This window comes from Lepisosteus platostomus, chromosome 7 (genome assembly GCF_059453375.1).
Source record: "Lepisosteus platostomus isolate fLepPlt1 chromosome 7, fLepPlt1.hap1, whole genome shotgun sequence".
In the NCBI taxonomy this organism is placed as follows: Eukaryota; Metazoa; Chordata; class Actinopteri; order Semionotiformes; family Lepisosteidae; genus Lepisosteus; species Lepisosteus platostomus.
The window spans coordinates 40,190,761-40,215,575 of NC_142617.1; the positions used below are offsets into that span (position 1 = coordinate 40,190,761).

The following is a 24,815-nucleotide window of genomic DNA, read 5'->3' on the forward strand; positions in this document are numbered from 1 at the left end:
TCCCAGTTTTTCAATGGCCAGGCATAAGTAAATGAATGGTAGTGTGTTTTGAATAAAGCTGAAACAAAGGCTTTGTTTAGCACCTATAACTGAAACAGGAGACTTCCTTCATTACTCCCAGGTGGAGATAAAGGCAAGGCATCACGAACTTTCATAACACAGAAGCAAACTTTGCAGGGGAATCCCAGGGCAGCTTCTTAGTAATGAAGGTTGCATTCGTTTGGAGAAAACAACAACAACAATAGTTGCTTTTGAGTTTAAATGATGTCAGGGGATGGCTCAGTGCCTGTATACTGAGACTTATCTGCACTCACGGGAGTGAATTAGCAAAATTAATTTTCCCCTTCTGCACATACACTTCTCAGGTGAGGGAGCTTCAACAACCTCTTTGCCACCTCTGCACAGGGTCATGGGTGCCCTCGTGCTGCAGTGATGCTGGCTGGCCCCAGAGACCAGGACCTGCGCCCACAGTGGGACCTCGCTGAGGCCACTCAAGTTTGGATCTCGTGGGGCTCCTATCATTGGGCCTGGTAAGGACAAGACTCAACAGCGAGAGATCTGGCCGTGATACGTTTAAAGGTTGGTTTAAACAAGCTCTTCGATGCCTTGCACTGTTACTGCCCTGTGTTGCTGGTAGTGCTGCTTTCTGCTTTGTGTTGGTGGAGACAACTGGCTAACCACCTGACAGTTCTGTGTTTGTGTGCTTGTCACCTGGTGCATGCTTTGCAGAAGGATGATTTTTTTATTTAAAAAAAGGGCGGTGCAGTGGCTCTGTGGCCAAGGATCTGTGCCTGTGGCTGGGAGGTTGCCGGTTCGTATCCCGTGGCCGGCAGAGGAATCCTACTCCACTGGGCCCCTGAGCAAGGCCCTTAACCCCAGCTGCTCCAGGGGCGCCATATAAATGGTTGACCCTGCGCTCTGACCCCAAGCTTCTCTCCCAGTCTGTGTGTCTCATGGAGAGCAAGTTGGGGTATGCGAAAAGACAAGTTCCTAATACAAGAAATGGCCAATTAAGTGATCTTACCTTATCCCAAGCATTTGTGGACTATGACGAGCACTGCACCATGAATGGCTTCCTGCCATTCTTTACTTTTCTCTCCCTCCTCTCTATTTTGTGAAGCCTGAAATGTGAATGTTTCAGAGTTCAAAATTAAGGAGGACAAAGTGAATCTGTGATGCGCTCAAACCCATCTTTTGCTGAAGAGCACACTAATTGCATCGTGCTGCTTAATGGTCACGGTTGTCTGCCTGCGAAACGTGCTGGACACTCATGTGGTTTTGTGACAGAATGAGGTCATATGTCTGACAGACAATGACCCGATAGGCCTGTGACTGTTTCATCTTGCTCAGTTCAGCACAGAATTCTCTTATTTTATATTTCCTGTCTTCGCTCTCTCTCTCTCCACCCCTGCCCTCTCTTCCTCCCACCCTCTTGCTCGCTCTGACTCACACAAAGTCAAATCTCTAGAGACCCAGCCCTCAGACAGCAGCAGCTGTGCCAAGCGCAGCCACTCGAGCATCCTGCCCAAAAGTTTCACTCCTTTATTCCAGCCCAAGAAAAGGACACAGGACATGGTTTGGACAGACACTGTCCTGACGTCAGGAGCTGCGTGAGAACGTAAGTTAAAGCTCATCTTCTCAGCCAGTCTGAGTCCTGTTCCACTGCCTGTTTTGTCTTTGTCTTGGTAATTACGTATTCTAAGCACAGAGCTGCTTCCTTTCAAAAAAGATTTGAGATTTCAGAAACCTTGGTGTGGCACTGTGAGCAAAGTGGCCTCGCTAACCACATCTGTGAATTTTAGTGACCAGGGTGCTGGCTGGCCTCCGTTAGAAGAGAAACGTTTCCGATGTAGAGTTGAAGTTAACAAAAGAGCAGTTGTTCCATGTGTCAGTCTTACCAGCTGCCACTGGCTTGTGGAAAAACCCTTTAGGGGCTGTTGTTTGTATTCATGGTGGTGCACGTTCATGCTTGTTTACGATTGACGGTACTTTGAGGTACTAAAGAACAAAATGCGCTTCTTAAGATAAGATAGTGAGGATACAGTTATAGGCAAGCAACGAACTGGCTTGCTTTTTTTCTGAAATAGGAATTTGTGATGCAAAGACGCGCGTGTCATTTTTTCTGGGCGACACGACAAATAATAAGCTCATGATCTGACAGCCTGAGGGGACAAAGGAAAGAGCTATGTGAGCTCATTACTCACCCATGCACCCTCTCATTTACTGCACTTAGTCCGTCAGATCCGGCTCACTCGTTTCAGAGTGCTGCACGCTGTAGATTTCGTCAGACTCTAATTCTGGATGTCTGAGAACAGTGGCTTAGTTTAGGCAACTGTGTGCTTGCACAGACAGCTGCTTGCCACATCAAATATGTAAAAAATAAATATCAATGCTGCAAACACAAAAGTCTGTTTCTCTTTAGAAGCCTACAGCCCTGTGCCCTAATGGAGTTTTGTGCATTAGGTACTTAATTTGCTATGCACTCATTGCACTAATTTGCTATGCCATCCTCTCCCCTTGAAAGATGGTGTGATCTATCAAAAACTGTGGATTTCAGAACTGAATTTTGTGCATAAGAGTGGGCTGTAGGGAGGTTCTCTGTAAGTTTAAGAATGAAACAAGTGGTCTAGGAAGTCAGTGATATATAGGAGTGCTGACTAATACTTGTTTTTAAGAACCATCTGTTTTTTGTTGCAGTATGTTCACTGAGGTTTTTTTCATGTGATGATTTAAAGATGCCGCCCTTACATACTAGTCTGTTTTATCAGGTGCTTATTACTAACACTGCACTGTAGAGCCAGAAATGTGCAGAGTGGAATTACTTCACCTTTTCTCAGTGAGCATGTTTGCAGAAGTTACACCTACTTGTAACAGGACTTGGCTGACAGGATGCAGCAGGCATCTTACCAGTTTTATTGCAACCATCAAGCATTGCAAAAGATCACAATAACAATTGTCTTACCTTAATTTCAATGAATATTGCTAATCCCGTGAAAGATTAGGGCTGCTTTTGAGAGGAATTCACGGGACAGCTGTGGATTAACTACAGGATGTGTGCAGAGCAGATGAAATTGGCCTTGCCTCTTTAAGGACTTCGACCCTGCTGTGTACCAGCTGTGTTCCTCACGTCTATGCATTACGTGGAGACTGCACATCAGCTGTGATCTTAAGCCGTTCGACAGGATCTGCTTTGCCCAGTTCTGCTTATTTCACGTGAAGCTCATCGATATTTGAATGTTAGGGAGGTTTTTCTAGGCAGTATTTTTTCTTGTTCTCACTTTCAGATCAGGTGTATATGTATTGTCCTGACCCATGAAAGCTCCAAACCTGAATTAGCAAATAAGCAAAACGTGTTGGCGGAGGACTGTAATTTCCAGTTTAGACACCAAAGCGCCAAAGAACGAGGAGCAGAAGACATCAGATGTCCCAGGTTCATAGGAAAGCTGGTAGACTGTATGAATAAGAAACTCACTGAATAGCAGCTAAAAGGAAAGTGAATCTGTACAATTGGCTCTTTTTATGTGTCTATCGGCCCCATGTTTGCACATCTCCATTCATTTTACATCCCCCTTCGCCTTTCTTCACACTTTGCACGTTTGCAGCAAGACTTGCTGTGCTTCTCGAGAGACACTGCTGTTCCTGTGTGAGTACGTGTCAAACTGTCAAAAGACCAAGTGCGTCTGGGTTACCAGCTTTTTCCTGCCAAGCCAGGCAGTCGTGGTTCTGTAGAACTCGCCCACTCGCCTGCTGGTGTTAGTCCCAGCCAAGGTCTCGGTTGAGACCTTCACCTCTCAATTGATTTGGCAAAAGAATTAATTTGAGGTGTGTGACCGTTTTCAACTCTTAATCTTGAAATGGAAGGCTTTCTTTTAACTATTGTGTTTTATGAGTATAATAAACTTTTGAGTAGCAAAGCGATGTGCAAATAAGTAAATAAGTTTGCAGTAAGAAACTTGTTAGTTCAGTCTGTCAGTGACGCCCCGCAGGTGTGTGGGCCTCCGGGACCAGAACTGGCAATCCCTGGAGGAGAATGCTGTCCCAGTGAGTGGCAGAAGATGATTGCTTCAGAACTCACTCCTCTTGATGGCAGCAAGGAGCACAATCACAGATGAGCAGACCTGTGCCTACATTTGTAGTTTTGTTTCACACTGTGTATAAAAATAGATCGGCCTGACGATTATAACCATTTCCCTTTTTTGTAACTGCTGAAATTTAGCAAAGTCTGTGTGACAGTGGAAAAGGAAAATCTATATTAATTTGGAGGTTAAAAAGGACAGAGGATTTCTAACTGACGCATGTTAAATGATGTATAGACATCAATTAACACATCCAGAGTGGCTTGACGAGGACGTATTGAATATGTGTTCTTTTCCCTTCCTGTCCTGCAATAGTTTTGAGCCATTGAGCACTTTTTGGGGACGGCTCTGGTCACTACTGGAACCTGGATCTTCTCGACTCTTGATCATTATTGCCCTGGACTCTACTTCTGGTTTTTCTGGAAAAAAATTTCATGCATTTTTTAACAGCATCTTCCACGTCAGGTCCTTGGGGGAGCTGGAGTCGAACGTAGCAAGCCACGGGCCCAAGGCAGCTTCCAGATCAATTTCAAGTTGATTAGCTAATTGATTTAACCTAAATTGCCTGTGGATCTCCACCGATCAGCTAACACTGAACAGCAGCCAACTGTGTTTTATCCTTATAAGGAATTATTTGCTACCACATTATCATCAGCATGGTCAAATTGTTGTCAGCACTAAATGACTCCTTTTCATTTAGCTCTCTGTGAAGCAAACTCCTTTAAAGAAAACGCTTCAGAAGTAAGGAAAGTACATAAAGTGCAGTTATTGCTGCTAAAGAGGGTTCCACATTTGACTGAATTATGCGGTGCTCTTACTTTTTCACACAACGCTTCCGATTGTTATTTAATAATAATGACAAAGTAAAATTTGTGTGTGTTATCTGTCACTTGAGATTAGATTTAACTGTTGTTAGGACTTGGTGAAGGTCAGATATCTCATAATATGTAAAACCATGGAATCTTAATAGGCTGTAATTTCTGTCTCGCAACACTATAAGACTTAAGTCTCTTACAAGTGTTTTCTTTTAGCCGAAATTCTGATTGCACAAATTATTGCTCACTGACTTTGCAACCCCTGTTGAAATAGTGAAACAGCCACCTTATCTCATCTTCTTTTAGTCACTCGTTGAGATGAAATTTATTTTAGAAATGAAAGATTATTTAGTGATGAAGAGACAAAAAAAAATGCAGTGACTCTGTCTGGTCACTGCGTGGTCAACGTGGGTCAGTTGTGGAAAGTGCAGCTGCTTAAAAAGAAGTTTGCAAAGTTCAGACTCAAGGGACAGACCTGGAGATATTGTGTCCTGAGAGACTTTAACCAGACACTTGATGACAGTTTTCAGTTTAGGATGTCTGTGTGAACTGGGTTTTGCATGGGAACTAGTGAAAGGTCTATTTCTCCTTTGTGTAGTCAAATCCAGAGTTGATTGATATTTGTCCTCCTAAAGGCATTTCTCTGTTCCATTTTAGTAAACGCAAAATAATTTTCTTCAGCTTGTTTGAAGGGAAGAGATTGCAACATGTAGTGGTGTTGGTCTCATTTCTAATCAGTTTAATACTTAGTCCTGTATTAATGAAGAGCACTTGAAATAGTCAGGAACCTGAAAAAGACTTACATTTTCAGCAATGTTGGGAATAATTTAATGCTATAGTTTAAAGTATGGACCGATTATCCCTGTAAAATGTATATTATTTCTGTACTTGTTTCTCACACCAGTGTAGTGCACCACTAATGGAAATGAAGGTACAAATTCCTGAATGCCACATACTCACAGAGATGTAATGAGTTTAGCAAGTTGCTTCAGAAAGCAGAAGCAAATAGAAGAGTGAACATCCTTTGGTGTCTTGTCCTTTCTCAGGAGAAAATCTCATCCCTGGTTTGGTGGAGTTTTAGCTCCACAGTAGCCATGGCCCCCCAAGAATCCCAGAATCCATCCCACTGCCTCTTTGACCGCTTCACCAATGCGCAGCGCTGCAAAGATGTGCTGGCCTCCTTTGCCGAACTCTGTCGCCACCTAGAGGTTGACCCCCGCGACTACCACCACTTCTACTCCAAGCTGAAGGACAGGCTGAACTACTGGAAAGCCAAGGCAATATGGACCAAACTGGACAAGAGGGCAGAACACCCAGACTACCAGCAGGGACAGGCCTGTGTCAAGAACAGGGTTAGTGATTGTGTCTTAGGTGTGGGGGTTGCCACCTTCTCTCTTCTCTCTCTACTCATCTATCGCAGTGGCTGCTGTGATTTAGGAGGATTTTCTTTCTACTTTTGCTCTTTAATACATTTAATAAATAAGTTTTCCTTGCCCAAGTTCAGGTCGATTCTTCAAGGTTCTAGACTGGTAAAGTTGGAAATGACTGTTAACAGCTTTTTCGGTTTCAGTGTTTAGTGCTGGGGGCTGGACCATGTGGCCTGCGCACGGCGATTGAGCTGGCGTTCCTGGGCGCCAAGGTGGTTCTGATTGAGAAACGGGATACCTTTTCCCGAAACAATGTGCTTCACCTCTGGCCTTACACCATCCATGACCTGCGGGGCCTGGCTGCCAAGAAGTTCTACGGCAAGTTCTGTTCTGGCACCCTGGACCACATAAGTAAGTTGGGTTTTGATGCACGCAAGTCTCCTTGACAGGTTAAGCAAAGTGAAACCTCTTGGTTTCTTTAGAAGAAATGCATCAGAGCACAGTGGTATTGAGTCTGTTAAAGAACTTGGTGTCACTCCATTGCATTCCTGATAGTACTGAATGCACCCCATCTTGCTTAACAGAATTCTTTACCATCCTGATGAAAGGCTGAAGTTTGTGTCGCCCACTGCACAAAAATACATGCTGTTTAGCCTGTTTAGAATATTCCCTTTTTCCAAAATCCAAAAAAAATCACAATTGAATCCCAACTGCAGTATTTAAAGTGGCATCGGAGTAAGTGCATGCTCTTTTACCCAGGTGTCTGAGTCCTGTCATGGATTGGCTTAGAATTTGTGATCATGAAGCCATGCAAGATGAAAGAGTTGCAAATTCATGTTGAATTTCTGAAGTAATTATACTAAGCAGCATTAAAATGGCAATAAATCTTTTTTTATTCCTTGTACTCATTTGCTGAGCTCCTTATGGCTGTTGGGATATATACCAAAAAGTGTATGTGCTTGCCTGGCCTGATCCAGTTTGCATGCATGCTGCTCCCTGTAGGTATTCGTCAGCTGCAGCTCATCCTACTGAAGGTGGCCCTGATCCTCGGGGTGGAGGTGCATACATGTGTGGACTATAAGGGCCTCATCGAGCCCCACCTGATAGACTCGCAGGGGGCCACAGGTAAGGGATCACAGGTCAGGGTTTACTGTCACTCAACCAAACTGAGCAGGAGTGGTATTTGACCTCCCCTCCTGACCTCGGTGCACTTAATCTCAGCCTGCACTGCCAGCAGATCTGAAGATTTGGGGCTCCGGGACAGCACACTTCCACTGAAGTCACTGGGAGCTGCTTTGTGTACTGGAAAGAATCTTTGGTTTTGCTTCTCCTCTTCCTTTCTCTCCTTCCCGCCTCTCAGTCCATATCTAGGGTCATCTGTAGATTACGGGAGTATCATGCATGTCTGTATTGACCCCATTTCCTCTCCTCTTTGAAAGCAGGCTGGCGAGCAGACGTGCTTCCGGCTTCCCACCCAGTCAGGCAGTTTCACTTTGATGTCTTCATCTCTGCAGGAGGCGGCCGCTTTGTCCCTAAAGGTAACCAGCTTTTTTCCTTTCATTCCCCCCCCCATACACACACACTTTTTCTTTCGTCAGTCGGTGACTGTGTTGCTGCTGCTGATGGTCCTGTCCTACTCCCCTCCAGGGTTCAAGAGGAAGGAGATGCGTGGGAAGCTGGCGATCGGTATCACGGCCAACTTCGTCAACCACCACACTGCCGAAGAGGCACAGGTGTCTGAGATCAGCGGCGTGGCACGGATCTACAACCAGAAATTCTTCCAGAGCCTCCACAACGAGACGGGTAAGCTCGCAACACCTCTTACCACCTAAGAGACAAACCTATTGTTTTTCAGTCTTACTACTGTATCTTTCTACATGGAAAAGTATTGTTACTTTTTTTAGTCGGTGTTGGTAGGTTAGATTTAAAGGAAGTCATGAAACTTTTTTTAGAACGAAAGCTGTTAATATATGTAAATACATCAATTGGCAGACTGAGGTAGAAAAGAAGGGCACTTTGACTCGTAGCATAAAGAACGTCCGAAGCAATTTTTCAACATTTAAGCAAACGCATTTGTGCCAAAGCTGCAAGGTTTGTACTGTCTGAGGAGGTACACACCCACACAGGCACAGGTGACTGAAGAAGGGCGCATGTAGTGAGGTGCATTAGAATCATTTGAGGGAAAAAGGAGGTTTTATTTGGCACTTCTGGCTTCAGGGTTCAGCCGTCTTAGCAGAAATCTGGGGGAAAATGTCAAGTCATACTGTGTGCAACAGACTGAGGCTGCTTTCCCTCTTTTCAAACCCACAAAATCCAGGCATCGATCTAGAAAACATCGTTTACTACAAAGACGATACCCACTATTTTGTCATGACAGCCAAGAAGAAGAGCCTTCTGAGCAAAGGGGTCATTAAGCAGGTGAGAGAGTATTTTCTAACCTGGGGAATTTGAAAGAGAAATTGGTATATTGAAAATGTCTACATGTTTTGAAGAGGTAAAAAGCTAAAAGGTGGTTAAGGGTTTTAATGGCTTGTATGCCCTGTATTATACAGGCTGTGCCAGAGGGTGATGCACAGTTGGCTTTGTAGTGCCTTGACTAGGTGGGGTAGAGTTGATTGTAACTGTGTGACCACTTTCAAGGGCTGTGACTGTCCTCCAGCTAGCACCAAAGCACTGCTGTTTGTGCTGCATAAAAATAACCTGCCTGGCATGGTGCAGCACTGTCTCAGATGACCGGTACAAGGAAAAAAGAAGACCCCCTGGCACAGCAGTGTTTAATGGTTTGCAGACTCTGGCGTGTAACCCTTCACAAGAGTCACCCTGCACAGACATAGAAAGTTACAGCCCTCTTAAAAATACCTTTTATTCTTCATCAGTACATTTCAGTTACTGCTGTCTTTCTGTACTTTATTTATTTGATCAGTATTGCTCCATTGTGCATTTTGCCTCATGAAAGCAATTGAAAGATGTGATTTATAATTCTAAGCAGAGTGAGCCCAACTCCTGAACAATCTAAAACAGGCCCACTCTGTTCTGTGCCAGGTGTTAGTGTCTGATGAAGCAGTTCAGATGGATTAACCAGGAATAATCCTTGTTAATTGCACGGATCCGGGCATTACAGAGCCTCTTTCTGGGCCAATGCAGAGCTCTGTATACACTCTGGCTTTGCATTCTGTTCTGTTAGACAAGGCAAGTTTTCTAAAGAAGAACGTGTAAAACGACATTGTCATGGAAACATGATGAACGTGGGGATTCTCAGAACAGGAGAAAGTGTAAGCAGTGCTTCCTCTCAAATACTGCTGTGCGGTGAGGAGACTAGAATGTTTCTTAAAACATGGTTGTGGGGTCTGTTATTTACTGTTACTTGTATTAGATTAACGCTTGCTATGTTTTGCTCGGTTTGTGTCTGTGATGGATTGGTTTATTAGTATTTTCTTTAAATAAAATGGAACAGATTGCTTAAAAACATGGATTATATCATTCACAGATGTTTGTATGGCGGTTTTTAGTAAGTTTCCTTTCTTGTAAACATTCTGGCGTTCAGATGCGAGATGGGTAAACTGAGACAATGCTGGTAAGCATTTGAGAAACACAACATGATGATGATCAAGGCTTTTCGTTTCAGAGCAAAATTCACACCCCCGCTTTCTTCTTCAACAGGGGTTGAAGATTTAGCTTGAGTTCACACAGCACAAATTTTGTGCCGTTGTTCTTGTTTGCTTGTTTGCCATCTGCCTTAAACAGAATTTTGCGAAAGCTTTCTAATCACTTCTGCTGCTGCTATGGCTAACTCCTCCTCTCCCCAAACCAGGACCACAACGATGCTGAGAAGCTGCTCTCCCCTCAGAACGTGAACGCCGAGGCCCTAAGGCACTATGCGTACGAGGCTGCACACTTCTCCACCAACCGACAGCTGCCCGGGCTGGAGTTTGCGCTGAACCATGCCCGGCAGCCAGACGTCGCCATGTTCGACTTCACCTGCATGTTCCGGGCCGAGGCTGCCTCGCTGGTGCGGGAGAGAGGTGGCAGCAGGCTGCTGATCTGCCTGGTGGGAGACTGCCTTGTCGAGGTGCGTCGCAGGAAGTGCGGAACTGGACAGTCAGTGCTCCAGAGAAGAAGCCAGGCATTGACAACATTTAGGATTTCAGAGCTGGGCTGAAATGGAGCAGCTCAGCTTCTAGCAGAGTAATTTGAATAACTTACTTTTGAAATAAAAGTGGTCAGGAGATGATGGGAACACTGGTGTAGAAATTGAGGTACCCCTTTGTCCGTTTTTAAGCCCTTACTGCCTGTGTGACCATGATGGAGGTACTCTAGCTCAAGGATTCTGGGTTTGGCTCTGGCTTTGGGCTCCTGTATGTGTGTAATTGTAGCTTTTCACTGGGCCCTGCAGTTCCCTCCCAAATCCTGGAGCCATGCAGGTTAGGTTTGATTGGCTATTGTCCATATCCAGGGGGTTTATTCCTGTGTGACCAGTGCCGGTTAGGTGTCTAAAACGGAGCCAGATCAGTATGACAGACTGAATAGCTTGTCCCTTTGCTTATTGCCATGCATTTCTAAGTTATAATTAGGAGAATGAGAATGTACTGTATTCTTAACACCTCTTTTACACCTCAGAGCTATAACTATCCCCTCATTTCCTCTGCCTGGCCACCGCATGTCCTGCCTGGGGAGAATGTGTCAGTCATGGTTACGGCTCTGTTTGATGCTGTTTCTCCCTGTCCGCTTGCAGCCCTTTTGGCCCCTAGGCACAGGCATTGCCCGTGGGTTCCTGGCTGCCTTTGATGCTGCTTGGATGGTGAAACGCTGGGGACAGGGAACCCCCCCTTTGGAAGTCCTGGCTGAACGGTAACCACCACTTTATAGTCCTGGGGAGTGGGAGAGGCGTGCGGCAGGCTGAAAGACGCTGCTGTGGTACCACCCCATTTCAACTTCATTCATGATGAATGCCAATGAAGCACAAGCAAGATATACAGGATATTCATTGTAGATGCACAATAACTCCTTCATACAGGAAAGCAGATCCCTTGTTATGCAGACTTATAATGTGTGCGTTCTCCAGGTTCAGGCACTTCATCCCAATGTGTCACAGGAGCCCTAGTGAATGTGAGCCCAAGACACGGAGGCAGATTTCCCGGAAGACAGGAGAGCTAATGAGAGGAAAGAAGGGAATTCTAATGCAGCGTGCTTTACTAGAATTCCAACACCTCCTCCAATTTAGAGCCCTTGCTGTGTTTATTTTAAAGTAGTTTTTAATTTATTTTTGAATTAAAATGTATAGTGTTCACATTATTCTTTGCCCACTGCTACTTGTACTATGAGCAATAGAAAATGCCAAGGAACAAGTAGAGGTTAATTGAACACTGAAAAGCAAAAAGAAAAAACACAACATTTTGGTTGAGTCTCTTCAGGTGTCGTTTTCAACTCAACTGTAAAGTTCCCATTTTTTATTTCTAATTTTCAGTGTGGAATTAATCTCTGCTTGTTCCCTTCTCAGCACACCCCCTGACAAAGCTCCCCACTTGCACAGAAAGTAAAGTTTCTTTACTGCTGTATTGAATTGACAGGGAGAGCCTCTACCAGCTATTATCTCAGACCACCCCAGAGAACACCAGCAAGAACTACAGTGCTTACAGCATCGACCCCACCACTCGCTACCCCAATATCAACCTCGGCTCCATCAAGCCCAGCCAGGTCAGTGTCTGATCATGGAAAAAGCTGAGAAGTTGACAGTCTGTTTTTTTTATTTTAGTATTAACACATTAAGAATATGCAGTTTGACCGTTTTTGCCAAGGTGGGGGGAAAATGAGATGCATTTCCAAATGTCATTTTTAACCATTTAAGACATTAAAACACAAAATAATGTTTTAAAAGGTAGGTCAAAACCTATTTATTCTGGTCTAATTTTAGATTATTAAAAATTCATAAACCATATATTAATGCATTGCTTTAAGTTATGTTATTTGTTTTAAAATGGAATGCTCTTCCATTTTTTTCCCCAAGTGTGTTATGCTATATAACAAGAATGAAATGAGTAAATAATGATTGTAAAATTAAAGGCAGCTGCTAGATTTAGTATGACATCTCTCGATTTGGTGTGTCCTCGTAGTTTAACTTTCATATTGCTTTCTATAGTCTGAAACACAGTTTTTATCAGAGTTGTACAGGACAAACTCGTTCGGACACTCCTTCCACATGGTGGAGGTGGTTTTATTTTGTTTCCCCTCAGCTGTTTGTTTCTGTCTCAGGTGCGACATCTGTGTGATGTGGAAGATCAGCTGGATGGACACAGGGCCAGCAGGAATCAGGAGAGGCCACAGCACACACGGCAGGGTCAGAAAACGCCCCTTTCCTCCTCTCACTTCACTTCAGAGGTCACGGCGCATATGCACACCTCTGCCATTTCTGATCCAGGTCAAATGGTCCAGAATATGTGATCCTGATCTCTGTTGTTGTATTTACAGTACAAGTTACTCCAGCAAGACCAAATCTGCATAACCGTTTAGGCTTTAGATGCTTAGTTTATCATAGATCTCTGCGTTGCCCTGAGGGCTGCGCATAGACAGTTAACCCGAGTGCCTACGTTTAGAAAATTTTTTTTTTATGCCAACCAAAACAAGACCCGGCACTGTACGCTCCAGTAATTGATCCTGCATGCCTGTATATTGCCAGGGACAAGTACATCTGTAGCATTTGATCCTGGATAGTAACACCTCCCAGTTTTCCAGGTGGCCGCACAGAGGATTGGTGTTTGTAAGAGCATTCAAAAGTACCTTTGTGAAAACAGTTCTTTCATCGGCAAGGCTTTGCCCGATCAGCATCTTCAGTAATTTCCAATTACTTCAATGCATGCAAATCTGACTTGTCTGCAGCCCACTATCTTAACTGGGATTGGAATTGATTTTGTGTTGGTCTGATTTTGTGCTCGGTGTGAGTTGTACACATCTAATATCCGCCATGGTTCAGCCATTTTAAAATGATGGGCCTAATGTAGGAGTAATATAGGAGAGAATGATGGAAGTGGAGTATCCATGCTGTGTATGAGTGCCCCCTCTGACACCCAGTTCTTTTACCCCACAGACTCAGTAGGTGGGTACGAGGAGCTGCTGATCTGGTGCCAGCAGCACACAGCTGGGTACAAGAATGTAAAAGTGATGGACCTGACGCTTTCCTGGAGGTCCGGGCTCGCTCTCTGTGCCCTCATACACCACTTCCGACCTGATCTCATGTGAGTACAGAGTGCCACGCCTACTGGCACCTATCTGTAAAACCAGTGGGACGTCAGGCATAGGTTTGCTGGCACTGCCCTAATGCTTTGAAACTCTTATGGGGGGGAATTTTGTGTGTAATGAACAAAAATTATATTCCTATTCCCTCCCCAAGGGGTGTTGCTTGTTTCATTTTCCATTTAATTTAGTTTTAGATGTACTGTAGTAAACGAAGAGTATTGTCTGAATGCTGTGAACACCTGATAGAAAGTGGCATACGCTGATTTTTGATTTTGAGCTCACAACCGCACCACAACTGGCTTGTCTCGATGGGGTCACGCTGTGCAGTTGCACCCGAGGTGCTGCAGTTCTTGCTTCTAGGAGTGGTTTGGCTGATGGCCCCTCCCTGTCCCGTTTCAGTGACTTTGCTTCTCTGGGTGAAGCTAACATCGCCTATAACAACCAGCTGGCATTCGACGTGGCGCAGAGAGAGCTTGGCATCACGCCCATCATGTCCGGGACTGACATGGCGGCCAAGAGCCATCCCGACAAGCTGGCCATGGTGCTCTACCTGACCGAGTTCTATAACGCCTTCCGGGAGACAGCGACACCCCCAGGTCCGTACTAGGCCAATCTTTAGCCCGTTAAGAAATCCCATAAGCTGATTAAGAAACGTAGTAATAATGTATATCATTATATAAATATTATATAATTTATATAGTGGTTTGTATCCTCAAGTGCTTTGGATATAGGAGGGGACCCACTTCATCCACTATCAATGTGCAGCCATTCTGCACCTGCAGATCAGGGGGTGGAGTGAGAAATCGCTGCACCAATTCAATACAGGGGAAACTCCAGGCTGGGCAGAATATGCAAGTCCAGGGTGGAATTTAACCGAAACACTTGGGTTAATACCCCCTACTGTAGTGAATGTTGTCATGTGATTTTAAATGAGCAAGTAATCATAAGCTTAGTTTGCCATCTCATCCTAAGAATGACAGATCCAACAGCACAGTGGCCCTGACCACCATGCTAGGGCACTGCTTTGAAACCATTCTGGTCCAAAAGGAAGAGCACCACCTACTGGACAGCCAACACTACTTACAGCAGCAATATGTTGACATGTCTGAAGCCAGAAAAGGGTGCATTTAAGTAGCTCAGAGTGGTGTCTTGACATGACCGAGAACACTGAGAACAGCATTATGTCCACACCCCACTAGATAACAGCACACTCTCTTATGTTCTACACTGTAGGTAAGAGCTCTCTGATTTCTGATTTCTTGAATCCAAAAAGAAATGATAATGTCCTTAATATAATTATATATTGCTGTTTTTATTGTTATTTGTTTTTGATTCCTATATGTCAGTATAGGTAAAGAGGTGGGGCTGTTTTTGTGGTAAAAGCTGTCTGGCGTCTAAAACCAGACTGCCCCTTGAGGTGCTTCAATGTGCCTGCATTTTTACAAGGAAGAAAATTTAGTGTCTTTGTTAACAAAGCCTGTTGTGTTGTTCCACGTCTGGAACCTACAATTCATTTAGAGTTTTTCAAAAAGAAATTGTGACAATGCTATTAATTTAAGATCAGAAATCACACTGGCAAACCCTAAAGTTTGAAGTAGTTACAGCTCGGCTGGGGGACTTCAGCTGAATTCCCTAAAGTGATTATCAGGAAATACCATGGGTGTGTACTTCTAACACTTTTTCAGATCTTAACTAAGTCTGTGAAGTTTAGTTCAATCTTAATTTTTATTGCTGTGTATGTGTTTTTAACATATAGATACAGAATAACAAACAGCTCTAAAAATGCCAAAGTCCAGGTTTGTGTTTTATCAGCAGCTTTAAGTCATCAGCTACTTAATGTAGAAAGGAAAGCTGACGTGTTCAGTTACCAGGCAGCATTTTCCAGCTGGGGGTCCAGGTAGTCATGTCAAGACACAGGCGCACCTGAGACCCAGCTATTCTTCTTGTGTCTCCTGGATTCAGGGGACAATAAAATCCTCCCAGCGACGAAGCCCATCTCCCTCTCCGGCGCCAAGTCCGCCATCTTCTTCCTGAGCAAACTCAAGCACAACTCGCTACAGAGACGTAAGGTAAGAATGGATATTTTATCTGGCACGGGTTTGTTTCAGAGTTTTCACATTAGGGAATCCAGCATAACCCCCTGCAGTGTAAAAAATTCAAAAGAACTTAGAAAGTTGAGGACAGAGAGGCCATTCGGCCCTTCTAGTAAATTTGTAGTTAGTAGGTAATTGTTCCAAGGATCAAATCCAGCCATTTTTTAAAGAAGCCAGAGTATTATTGTCTGTAACTTGGCTGAGTAACCAGTCGCACAACCCTTTGGGTAAAGCAGTGCTTCCTGTTCTTGTTTTGAAAAGCACTTCTAGTTGTGCCATATGCATAAAAATACTTTAAAACAAACTTGAGCAGCTAAAAAGAATATCATAAAACCAAAGACTGTCAGAAATATTTGACCTACACAGAAAGAAAATGTGTGACGTTTTTTCTTTTTGTCTAATGCAGCAGAAAATGGCCGCTGTAAAAGAGGAGAAGGAGAAAGCAAAGATAACGGAGAAGAAAGCCAAAGTATGTTGGGACAGATTTTTTTATTGGTATTACTATTTATTGCCATCTTACTCTGTTTAGATGAATCCAGTTATTCAGTGCTGTGTGCAAATCGATCGTGGGGAAACTCCAGCTTCAGAGCGACACAGCACCACTTCCTGGACAGTGAAGACTCTTGGTGCAAGACACTTCAGTGCTGTTTAGGTTTTCACGGGTGACTGTCATTGCAACTGAGCCTTAATAATTGTTCTCTAAACCCCTGCTTCTCATGGCAGCACCCTCAGTGCCTGATGGATGTCCGTCTTGGGCAGCTTGAGCTTCAGGGCCACACAACGGAATAACGTGCACAGAAAGGAATAAGCATGTTGCGTTAGGAATAAGCATTGCCGAAGCATGTTATATCTGTACACAGGGTAATAAACATAATAAAGTTAGTTTGTTGTGGGGCAAAGAAAGGTTAGAAGAAAGCAAGTTATTTTTAGAGTTGAACAAGGGAAAGAAGTAAGAATTCCAGAAAGCACGAGTGAATGTGCTCTTTGGCCCAGCTGGTCTGTGGGCCCAGTCCAGCAGCTCCTCTTGTGTTCCTGCAGCTCAGCCCAGTCAGTCCAGGAGGCCTTGGATCCAGTGAGGTGTGCTATTTCTGTGGTGACCGCGTCTACGTGCTGGAGCGGGTCAGCGCCGAGGGCAAGTTCTTCCATCGCAGCTGCTTCTGCTGCAAACAGTGCGGCGTCACTCTGCGCCTGGGCAGCTACTCCTTCGACAACCAAACTGGTGAGCTTGAGAGTGTGCTCGCTTCAGGGCATTACCTCAACCGAGAGACGGAGACAAACCTCATGGCATATTATTGTAAATCGGTTACAAATACAAATAATTTTCACCCTCTGTAGAAAGTTTAAGTTGACCGAAGTTTTCAATAGTGTAGAGAAATTGGTTAGAGTCCACAAGTTGTCACTAGGAATATAAACATGTTTGTGTTGGGAGGAGGGGTCGATGAAGAATAAGATGTCTTTCTTGGCATGTCATTGATATAAATGTAAAAACTTGTTGGTGTCTTCTTTCTCCTGTTAGGCGAGTTCTTCTGTATGCAGCACTCTGAGGATTGGCCGCTGGACAGCGAACAAGAGCCTGCAGGCACCCAGGTACAGCATTTTCAGTGGTCTGAATGAAATCGGTCTGAGATATTGCTTCTTGGAAAACGCATGTGCCAGCACATTGCCTTCACATCAAATAAACCCTTTCAAAATGCAATCTAAAATTGGTGGAATGCTGAAAATCTTTTACAGTGATTTAAGAAAGCCAAAGGCAATCATGTAAAAAAAAAATGTGGATTATATTGTATATTCTTTTAAATTACTGTGATGAAGATTCAAAAATAAGATATAATTAAGGAAGTGATTTTGCAAATGTAAGTGTCCATTTCATGTTTCACAGTTGCAGTGAAGAGAACTCATTATGCTGCATAATAGAAGTTATCAACTGCCCAACCTACCAGTCCATCTCATTGTAATCCTGCCACAACTACAGTAGCTATTTTATCTTCTTGCTTAATTTCAGAATTACGGAGCACATTGGACGTAGGACCTGTGAGTTAGCAGATATTTCATCAAACATCAGGGCATTTTCCCAGGATAACCCGTTTATTTCCTTTTTACTCTAGGATTGTGTAGATCACAGGCAGCCCGACTCACAGACTGTGGATAGAAGCGATAGAGAACATCAAACTGAAATAATTTGCGTGCCTCCACGCAGAGATTACGATGTTACAGACCACCCTGAAATCGTACACTTCCCTGTAACAAAGCCTCCTGTGGACTCCTTACCTGAGGACCAGTGTCCTGTAAGAGCTGGGGAAGGGGAGCATACTGACGCTGGTGGCAATGTCACTCACTCTGCTGTGGCTGTAATGAGTTCTACAGATGGGCCAAAGGAAGATGGTTCTGCTACCCAGCGTCCTGTGCCTGCTGTCAGGACTTCACGGCTCAGGTCACAAGCCACTATTACAGGGAGTGGGGGACTTGTTGAAGAAACTAGTTTAACCAGGACCAGTCTTGATAGTACAGGTCCACCAGTACCAAAACCAAGAACCTTGGTACTGAGAAAGCCAGCCGTCCCCTCATTAGAGGTAACCCACAACGAAAGGGAAAGCATTCAAAAAGAGGACAAATGTATTGAGGCCTGGGAGGCTGATAACACTGGTGAGGGTAGCATTCCCATGTTGATTGAATCCTGTGAGGTTGATCATGGAGGCCAAAGCTCCTCGAAAGAAACTACAATGGAAAACCCTCCAGGGCCTCCCCTGTTTAAAGATGGCCCAGAATCGGAGAATGCTGAGAGGCACGACACACCCACCCTGAAGAAACTGCAGCTGACTGAGGAAGAGAAGATGCGGTTAACCAGGCTGAGTTTCAGCGTCGACTTTGAGGACCAGAATCCTTCTGAAACTCAACCAGGAACTGATCCCGAGGGTACTCCTGACCTCCTGGCACTAGATCAGCCTGCAGGAGAATCAGGCCATTGGAGTGGGCTGGGGGGTGGCATCAGGGATCAGTGCAACAGGAAGTCTTTCAGGAGAAAAGAGGAACAGACTGCACAGGCCCCAGTGGAAACCCAAGTCACTCCCAGCCCCCAAAGCACGCCCAAGTTCTCCCAAATCCAAGAAACTATGGTCGGGGACAGAACCTTAGGTAAGAGGGCACAGAATTATTGGCATAATAGTCATATTAATTGCACCTTAAGTTAACCCTCTCCTGAGGGTTGTTAATTATGTAATATTAACTATGTAATATGATAAACCATATTGCATTTGTAACCCACAGTTACCCAAGAAACTGACTTCTACCAGTCAGAAGATGATGATGAGGAAGATGATGACGTATGTACTGGTGATGCTGATTTTGACCCGCTGTATGATGAACGGGTATGCAATACTGATTTATTGAAATAAAACGTATGCCTTTTTTTGCATATGTATGTGAAATGTATATATTTTCCAATTCCTACTGAGACCACCATGGTTGTTTTCATTAAATAACCATGTGCATTAGCTTAACAGGGTGATTGTACATTGAGTATGTTTGGATCTGAATATCCTGAGATCATTTCCATTGCTGCCTGTAACCATCAGGACTGACTTCTGATGATAACATTGTCTCTTGATTATCCGCTCCTAACTGTGATGTTTTATCACTTATATGACTTTGTTGCATCTTAAGCATTTCCAGACTATGAACAACATATAGAGTAAAAAACAGTGCTGAAAGGATAAGCTTATAAATGTTTGTGGTTTACCTCGGTAAAACCGAGGTAAAAACAAAAAAGGGTTTGTGTTAATCTACCAATGGTGACCAAAGCCCCACCCTCTCCAGTTTCAGAGAATCCCTTCTGACCCTCTGGAGGCTGAGAAGCTGGAGCTGCTGAAGATGAGAACCCTCGAGAGACACGCCAAGATGTGTGAGCTGCAGAGGTTCCACAGGGCCCAGGTCAGCCTGCGCTCTGCCATCACTGACCATGTGTTTTACAGACAAAAAACCTTGCGTGCCCATCCTTTCAGTCTAATTATCTATCCTATATATTTATCAAGGTGTACACCTTGCAGAATTTGATTGATTTCTCAGCTGCAGAAACGTGGTGTAATGTAAAAACATTTTTACACATGGCATAGATCTTGACTATATATTTGCATCCTTTGTGAAAAGTTGCAAATAGAAAGGAAAAGAAGTGACCTTTTTTTTTAAATAGTGGTGTTTGACCCCTCATAAACAATCTTCCCTGACAGTTCCTCTTTCTCACAGTCCATACAGCGCCGCCTAGAGGAAATTGAGGTGACGTTCAAAGAGCTGGAGGAGAAGGGTATTGCCTTGGAGAGGACTCTGCGAGGAGAAATTGGTAAGGATGTGCTGTATTGAGACGATTTAAAGCTTCATCAGTGCTGCACCGCACAACTGCAGGAACTCTTAAGCAATGCAGGAAGGTCTTTACTGATGCTGTGGACCAGTGCTGTTGTCATTAGTTGATGCTAACAGTGCTGTGTTCTAGAACACCTCCAGCAATATGGAAAAAATAAAAATGACAATGGAGAGGAATTCTGGCTCCTTGAAACTGACTGTTGACTATCCCCACCCTTCCCTTTGCACAGGCTCTGATGGGTCCCCAGAGATACTGAATAAGTGGATCCAGCTGGTCCATGAAAAGAATGCCCTGGTCTCAGAGGAGTCAGATCTCATGGTGGCGTGAGTACAGCCTGCTTTCTCCAAAACTTCAAACGGTCTTGAACCCAAAGCGCTATTAGAAGGCCACTAAGGACAACCAAAATCCTGCTGTGCTATAACAATGATTTTGGTTCCCAGTAGTTCAGTTACAGTACAGTTTCAATTTTAAGTGCACGTGTAAAGAACTGAAGGCATGTCAGAATCTTTCAACTTCAGCAGGGCTGTTAAACTGCTTGTCCAGTTGCAAAGCTCTGAACTTTAATCTGCTCAAAGTGATTGCTGGACAAGGGCTGTTTTTGTTAATTCAGCAGGATTTAATTGATAAAAGTTGCTACACAAGTTGAATTGATACTGGTTAAGGAATAACCGTGGATAGGAGCGAATATAAGGAAATGAATGATTTTTATAAGGTTTCCAAGAAAAAACAACTCACTGAAATTGTTTGGTGTGGGACTATAGATAACTCTTCTAAATATAGAGTTCTGCAAGTTATTTTTAGAAATGCGTGTGAATCCTTGAGTGTCTTAAACATCCTGTATTAACAAGATGCGATTTCTTCTGCCCCTCTCAAGGTCTCGGCAGCTGGAGCTGGAGGACAAGCAGAGCAGGCTTGAAAAGGAGCTTCGCAGTTACATTGAGATGAGTGGTACGTTACAGTACTCATGCCACCTCTACCCCATTCTGATCTACAGAGATAGGTATAGCCTCACTGTCCTCTGTTAACAGTCTGGAAGGAAAGCGATCTCCATCTGTTTACTTTTCTTTATTCCAGTGCATTACCAGCACTATTATGTTCCTAAAAACAATTCTAAGCTAATGGACTTTCTGAAGTAATTAATCATCCTGTAAATTTCCCCCTTTAGAATTTTTTTTTCATATTACAGGAGGGATTTAAAACCTATGGTTTAAGATATGGGAAAGGTCACAGATGAGGACTTGGTCTTGTTCTTCTTTAGTCATTAGTAGCCAATGGAGCTAAAGACCTCATCCAGCTGTTTCTTCCAAGACTACAAGGAAGTCTTCTTGACCAGCAGTGTTGGGTATCATCAGTACGCTGATGATACTAATAGTGTACAGTTGCGCATCTGGTTTCCGCTCCCAAATATACTTTCATTGTGTCCTTGGTTCCTTGCTTCACTGTAGATTCTAAAGTGGCCCATTTGCCTGACTGCTTTCCAACAGGTTATTCATTTTAAATTATTTTAGAAGCTGGGTTAATTGGACAGATAAGGTTTAATTATTAAAGCACTAATTGGATTACTTGCCTCAATTGGCATCTCTTGTTTTGCACTCTTTAATGCTTAAGTTCTTATTTGTGTTTTGATCCTCTTCATGGCCCTTTTTATCTTGACAAATTTAAACAAGGCAAAAGTGCTGCACAGCTTAGTTAATAAGCAACAACAAGGGTGCTCACTCTAAGATCAACCATAAGCTTGTAATTCCTGATGTGTGTGTGTGTGTGCGTTTCAGACTCAGTGAAGACTCCGCAGCAGAAGGCCAAGGAAGAAATGGTGCTGAAAGAGATGCTAAAAGTCGTGGATGAGAGGAATGAGCTAGTCACCTTCCTGGAGGAGAAGAGGCTGAAGGAGATCAATGACTGTCTGCATGGGCTGGCTGTGTTGGATCCCAAAAGACCTACCTCAGGAGGCGCCCAGGTCCACTGGGCATGAGTGCCTGGCGTGCATGCACAAAGGTACTAAACACAACACAAGCCTCCTGGTCATAGACACAGACCAGCTCTCAGGACTGCTGTGTCAAAAAATGTCATGCAAAAGCAGGCATGAGACAAAAGCAGAATCAACAATATGGCAGCTGGCCAGCTGGGCCATGAGTCTTCTACAGACAGAGGTGCAGATCAGCCACACCAACTGAAGCTGCTGAATCTCCTGTGAGTGCTGAACTGTGGGGCTTGAGCTCTAGAAGACATTACTGGTCTCATCACACATCACCCAGGCCAGGGACAGAATGAGTAAAATGCTGAATATAGGCTAAATGTCTGGTGTGAATGTGTGCAACAGAGATGAAAATCATCTGCCTGAGTAGATACACAGAACAGTATAAACGTCACAATTTGTGTGCTACTGGCAAATTTCTATGCATCGGGATAAAAAAGGGCAAATTGATCAGAAATCAAGAGCTTAAATTCATAGACTGTTAAAGAACAAGTCAAAATCCAATCTTGGCTTCTTTGAAGGGATAGGAATGAAGAATAGTGACTACTGGCAGTTGTGCTGATTTATAGCATAGCTAGATGAGAATATCTGCAAATGTACCCTGTAGGCCAGTGGTGTATCAGACTCACTTTATGGGGGCTCGTCTGTCTTTTGGTATATGTTCCAACCTGAGAAGTTAATTAAACAATTTACCTAATCACTTTCCAAATTGGACATGCTGTATATAGGTTTTCCTTAAGGTATTTAACAACAGATTACACAAGACCTTCACGTCATTAAAGGTATGGTTACCTACATATAAATTAACTTCAGAGCCTAGTTAGAAGTATTACAATTATGCAGTTATTTAATTAGACCTAACATGAAACTGAGAAAACAGGTGGAACAAAACAGAAATCAGTGATTTAATGGTGACCCATATAAGCTGATGGATTGTGGCTGTCCAGGACCAGGGTTGGAGATCTGTGGTGTACAAACTCAGGATTTGAGGACCCTGGCTCTAAAAGCTATGTGTTTCCATTACACAGAGTAAGATCTTTTGTCATTTCTTCTTTTATATAAATAAAAATCTATATTTGTATTATTTTTATATTTTTATTTATTTTTTATTGCTCATCTGCTGAAGAGATAAATACTGATAATGTATTGATTGTCTAAAGAAATGTATTCTCTTAACTTCATAATCTTACATCTCAGGGGTACCTGAAAAATAGTGCAATGTAAGGAAAACTGAAAATGCCTTCTATAGAAGAAATTGTGTGTGGCTCTAGGTTTATACGTTGTTTTTTTTAGTCTAATTTCATCTTGGTGTTGAAATAATCCTTCATCAGAGTCAGATCCATTCTTTTATTTCTGCAGGTCAAAACAGGAGCCTGCAACGCAGAGAGCTATAGTCCTGCAGGTCTATATAAGGCTTTACAAGCATGCTTAGATACTCATTGTGCAGAGGCCTGGAAACTGTTGACTTGTCCTAAAGAAACAGCTGATTGATGCAATTAAATCATTCAGAACTGGAATGAAAATGGGAAAACACTGTGGCTCACTGGGACCATGGCTGCTGGCTTGTTAGAGTAACTGTGCACTTGTACATTATCCTTGCAGCCATGATCTGTGTTAAAACCGGGCTTTCTCTCCTGGGGTTATGGGTTCCTTTATATAAACCTACTAATGGAATTAATGTGAAAGTGCATTGACGTATACTCCAAACTGGTGTTTTCTGCATACAGCATGGGGTCCACACATTGTTTCCACACCCTGCGATGTGACTACAGTCTGTCAATCCTCCCAACTTGAAGCTTGTGTTTTCCTCCTCTGCAGAATGGAATGGTCTTTCTATTTCACAATCGTAAACTTCTAAATACATCTTGACAAATGTTTGAATGCTTTGTTACACTGGTGTTTGTAGTCTTTTAATAATAATAATTGTTTTCACATTTACAGTATATAGTGCTTTTCTGGACACTCCACTCAAAGCACTTTACAGGTAATGGGGACTCCACTCCAACACCACCAATGTGCAGCCCCACCTGGATGATGCAACGGCTCCCATAGTGCGCCAGAACGCTCACCATACATCAGCTATCAGTGGGGAGCAGAACAGAGTGATGAAGCCAGTTCGTAGATGGGGATTATTAGGAGGCCATGGTGTTGGTAAGGGCCAGTGGGGAAGCTTTAAAAATCTATTTTAAATGCCAGGGTTACACCCCCTACTCTTTTCAAGAAACACCCTGGGATTTTCTTTTTTAAATGACCACAGAGAGTCAGGACCTCAGTTTTACATCTCATCTGAAGGACGGCGCCTTTTTACAGTATAGTGTCTCCGTCACTATACTGGGGCATTAGAACCCACACAGACTGCAGGGAGCGCCCCCCTACTGGTCCCACTAATACCTTTTCCAGCAGCAACCTTAGTTTTTCCCAGGATGTCTCCCATCCAGGTACTGACCAGGAACACACCTACTGAGCTTCAGTGGATTGTCAGTTGTGAGTTGCATGGTGATACGGCTCCTGGCATCTTTTGTTCCTCTTGTAAAAGACTTCATTGTGCAATGTTTGAGACTGTTTTGTATAAACTTTGTGTGTTTATATGGGTTTTATAACTTGACATAAGTATTTTGAGGTCTTATAATGCCCTTTTATGCATTAAGAACAAAGACGTGCTAGCTGCAGCTGATAATGGTGATCATACCTCACAAGCTCTACTATGAGTTTTGTGAAAACCCACAGAAACGGCCAAATTGTTCAATTACCTGCTTCTAAAACCTTACATTCATTTGCCAATTGCTGCTTACCCAGTGTAATTTAAATACTTGATGTAACAGAAATGACAAGGGCTTTATAAAATGCAATGATGATGCATAAAGTATAACCATTAAAAACTTTACATTTATTTAAAAAAAAACTC

At 43.4% G+C, this 24,815-nt stretch overlaps 1 protein-coding gene across 1 annotated transcript; it reads left to right on the forward strand.

The window, feature by feature from the left end:
- The first annotated feature begins 1,031 nt into the window (after positions 1-1,031).
- On the forward strand, positions 1,032-24,812 carry mical1 (microtubule associated monooxygenase, calponin and LIM domain containing 1). Its single transcript, XM_088640309.1, has 24 exons — positions 1,032-1,618; positions 5,938-6,243; positions 6,462-6,669; positions 7,261-7,383; positions 7,698-7,796; positions 7,906-8,061; positions 8,576-8,676; positions 10,070-10,327; positions 10,991-11,106; positions 11,826-11,952; positions 12,508-12,592; positions 13,340-13,487; positions 13,888-14,084; positions 15,451-15,557; positions 15,988-16,050; positions 16,620-16,800; positions 17,098-17,168; positions 17,687-18,713; positions 18,846-18,946; positions 19,395-19,508; positions 19,821-19,914; positions 20,165-20,258; positions 20,810-20,883; positions 21,708-24,812. Exons 2-24 carry the CDS (start codon positions 5,986-5,988, stop codon positions 21,905-21,907), a joined length of 4,002 nt encoding a protein of 1,333 aa, XP_088496435.1. The 5' UTR covers positions 1,032-1,618; positions 5,938-5,985; the 3' UTR covers positions 21,908-24,812.
- Positions 24,813-24,815: the final 3 nt, after the last annotated feature.

What these genes read in the sequence shown, in the direction of transcription:
- mical1 (XM_088640309.1), top strand. Translation starts at nt 5,986, where the DNA reads ATGGCCCCCCAAGAATCCCAGAATCCATCCCACTGCCTCTTTGACCGC. An exon ending in TGGCACCCTGGACCACATAA is followed by an intron (nt 6,670 to 7,260) that starts GTAAGTTGGGTT and finishes TGCTCCCTGTAG; the next exon opens with GTATTCGTCAGCTGCAGCTC. An exon ending in GAGCCTCCACAACGAGACGG is followed by an intron (nt 8,062 to 8,575) that starts GTAAGCTCGCAA and finishes CACAAAATCCAG; the next exon opens with GCATCGATCTAGAAAACATC.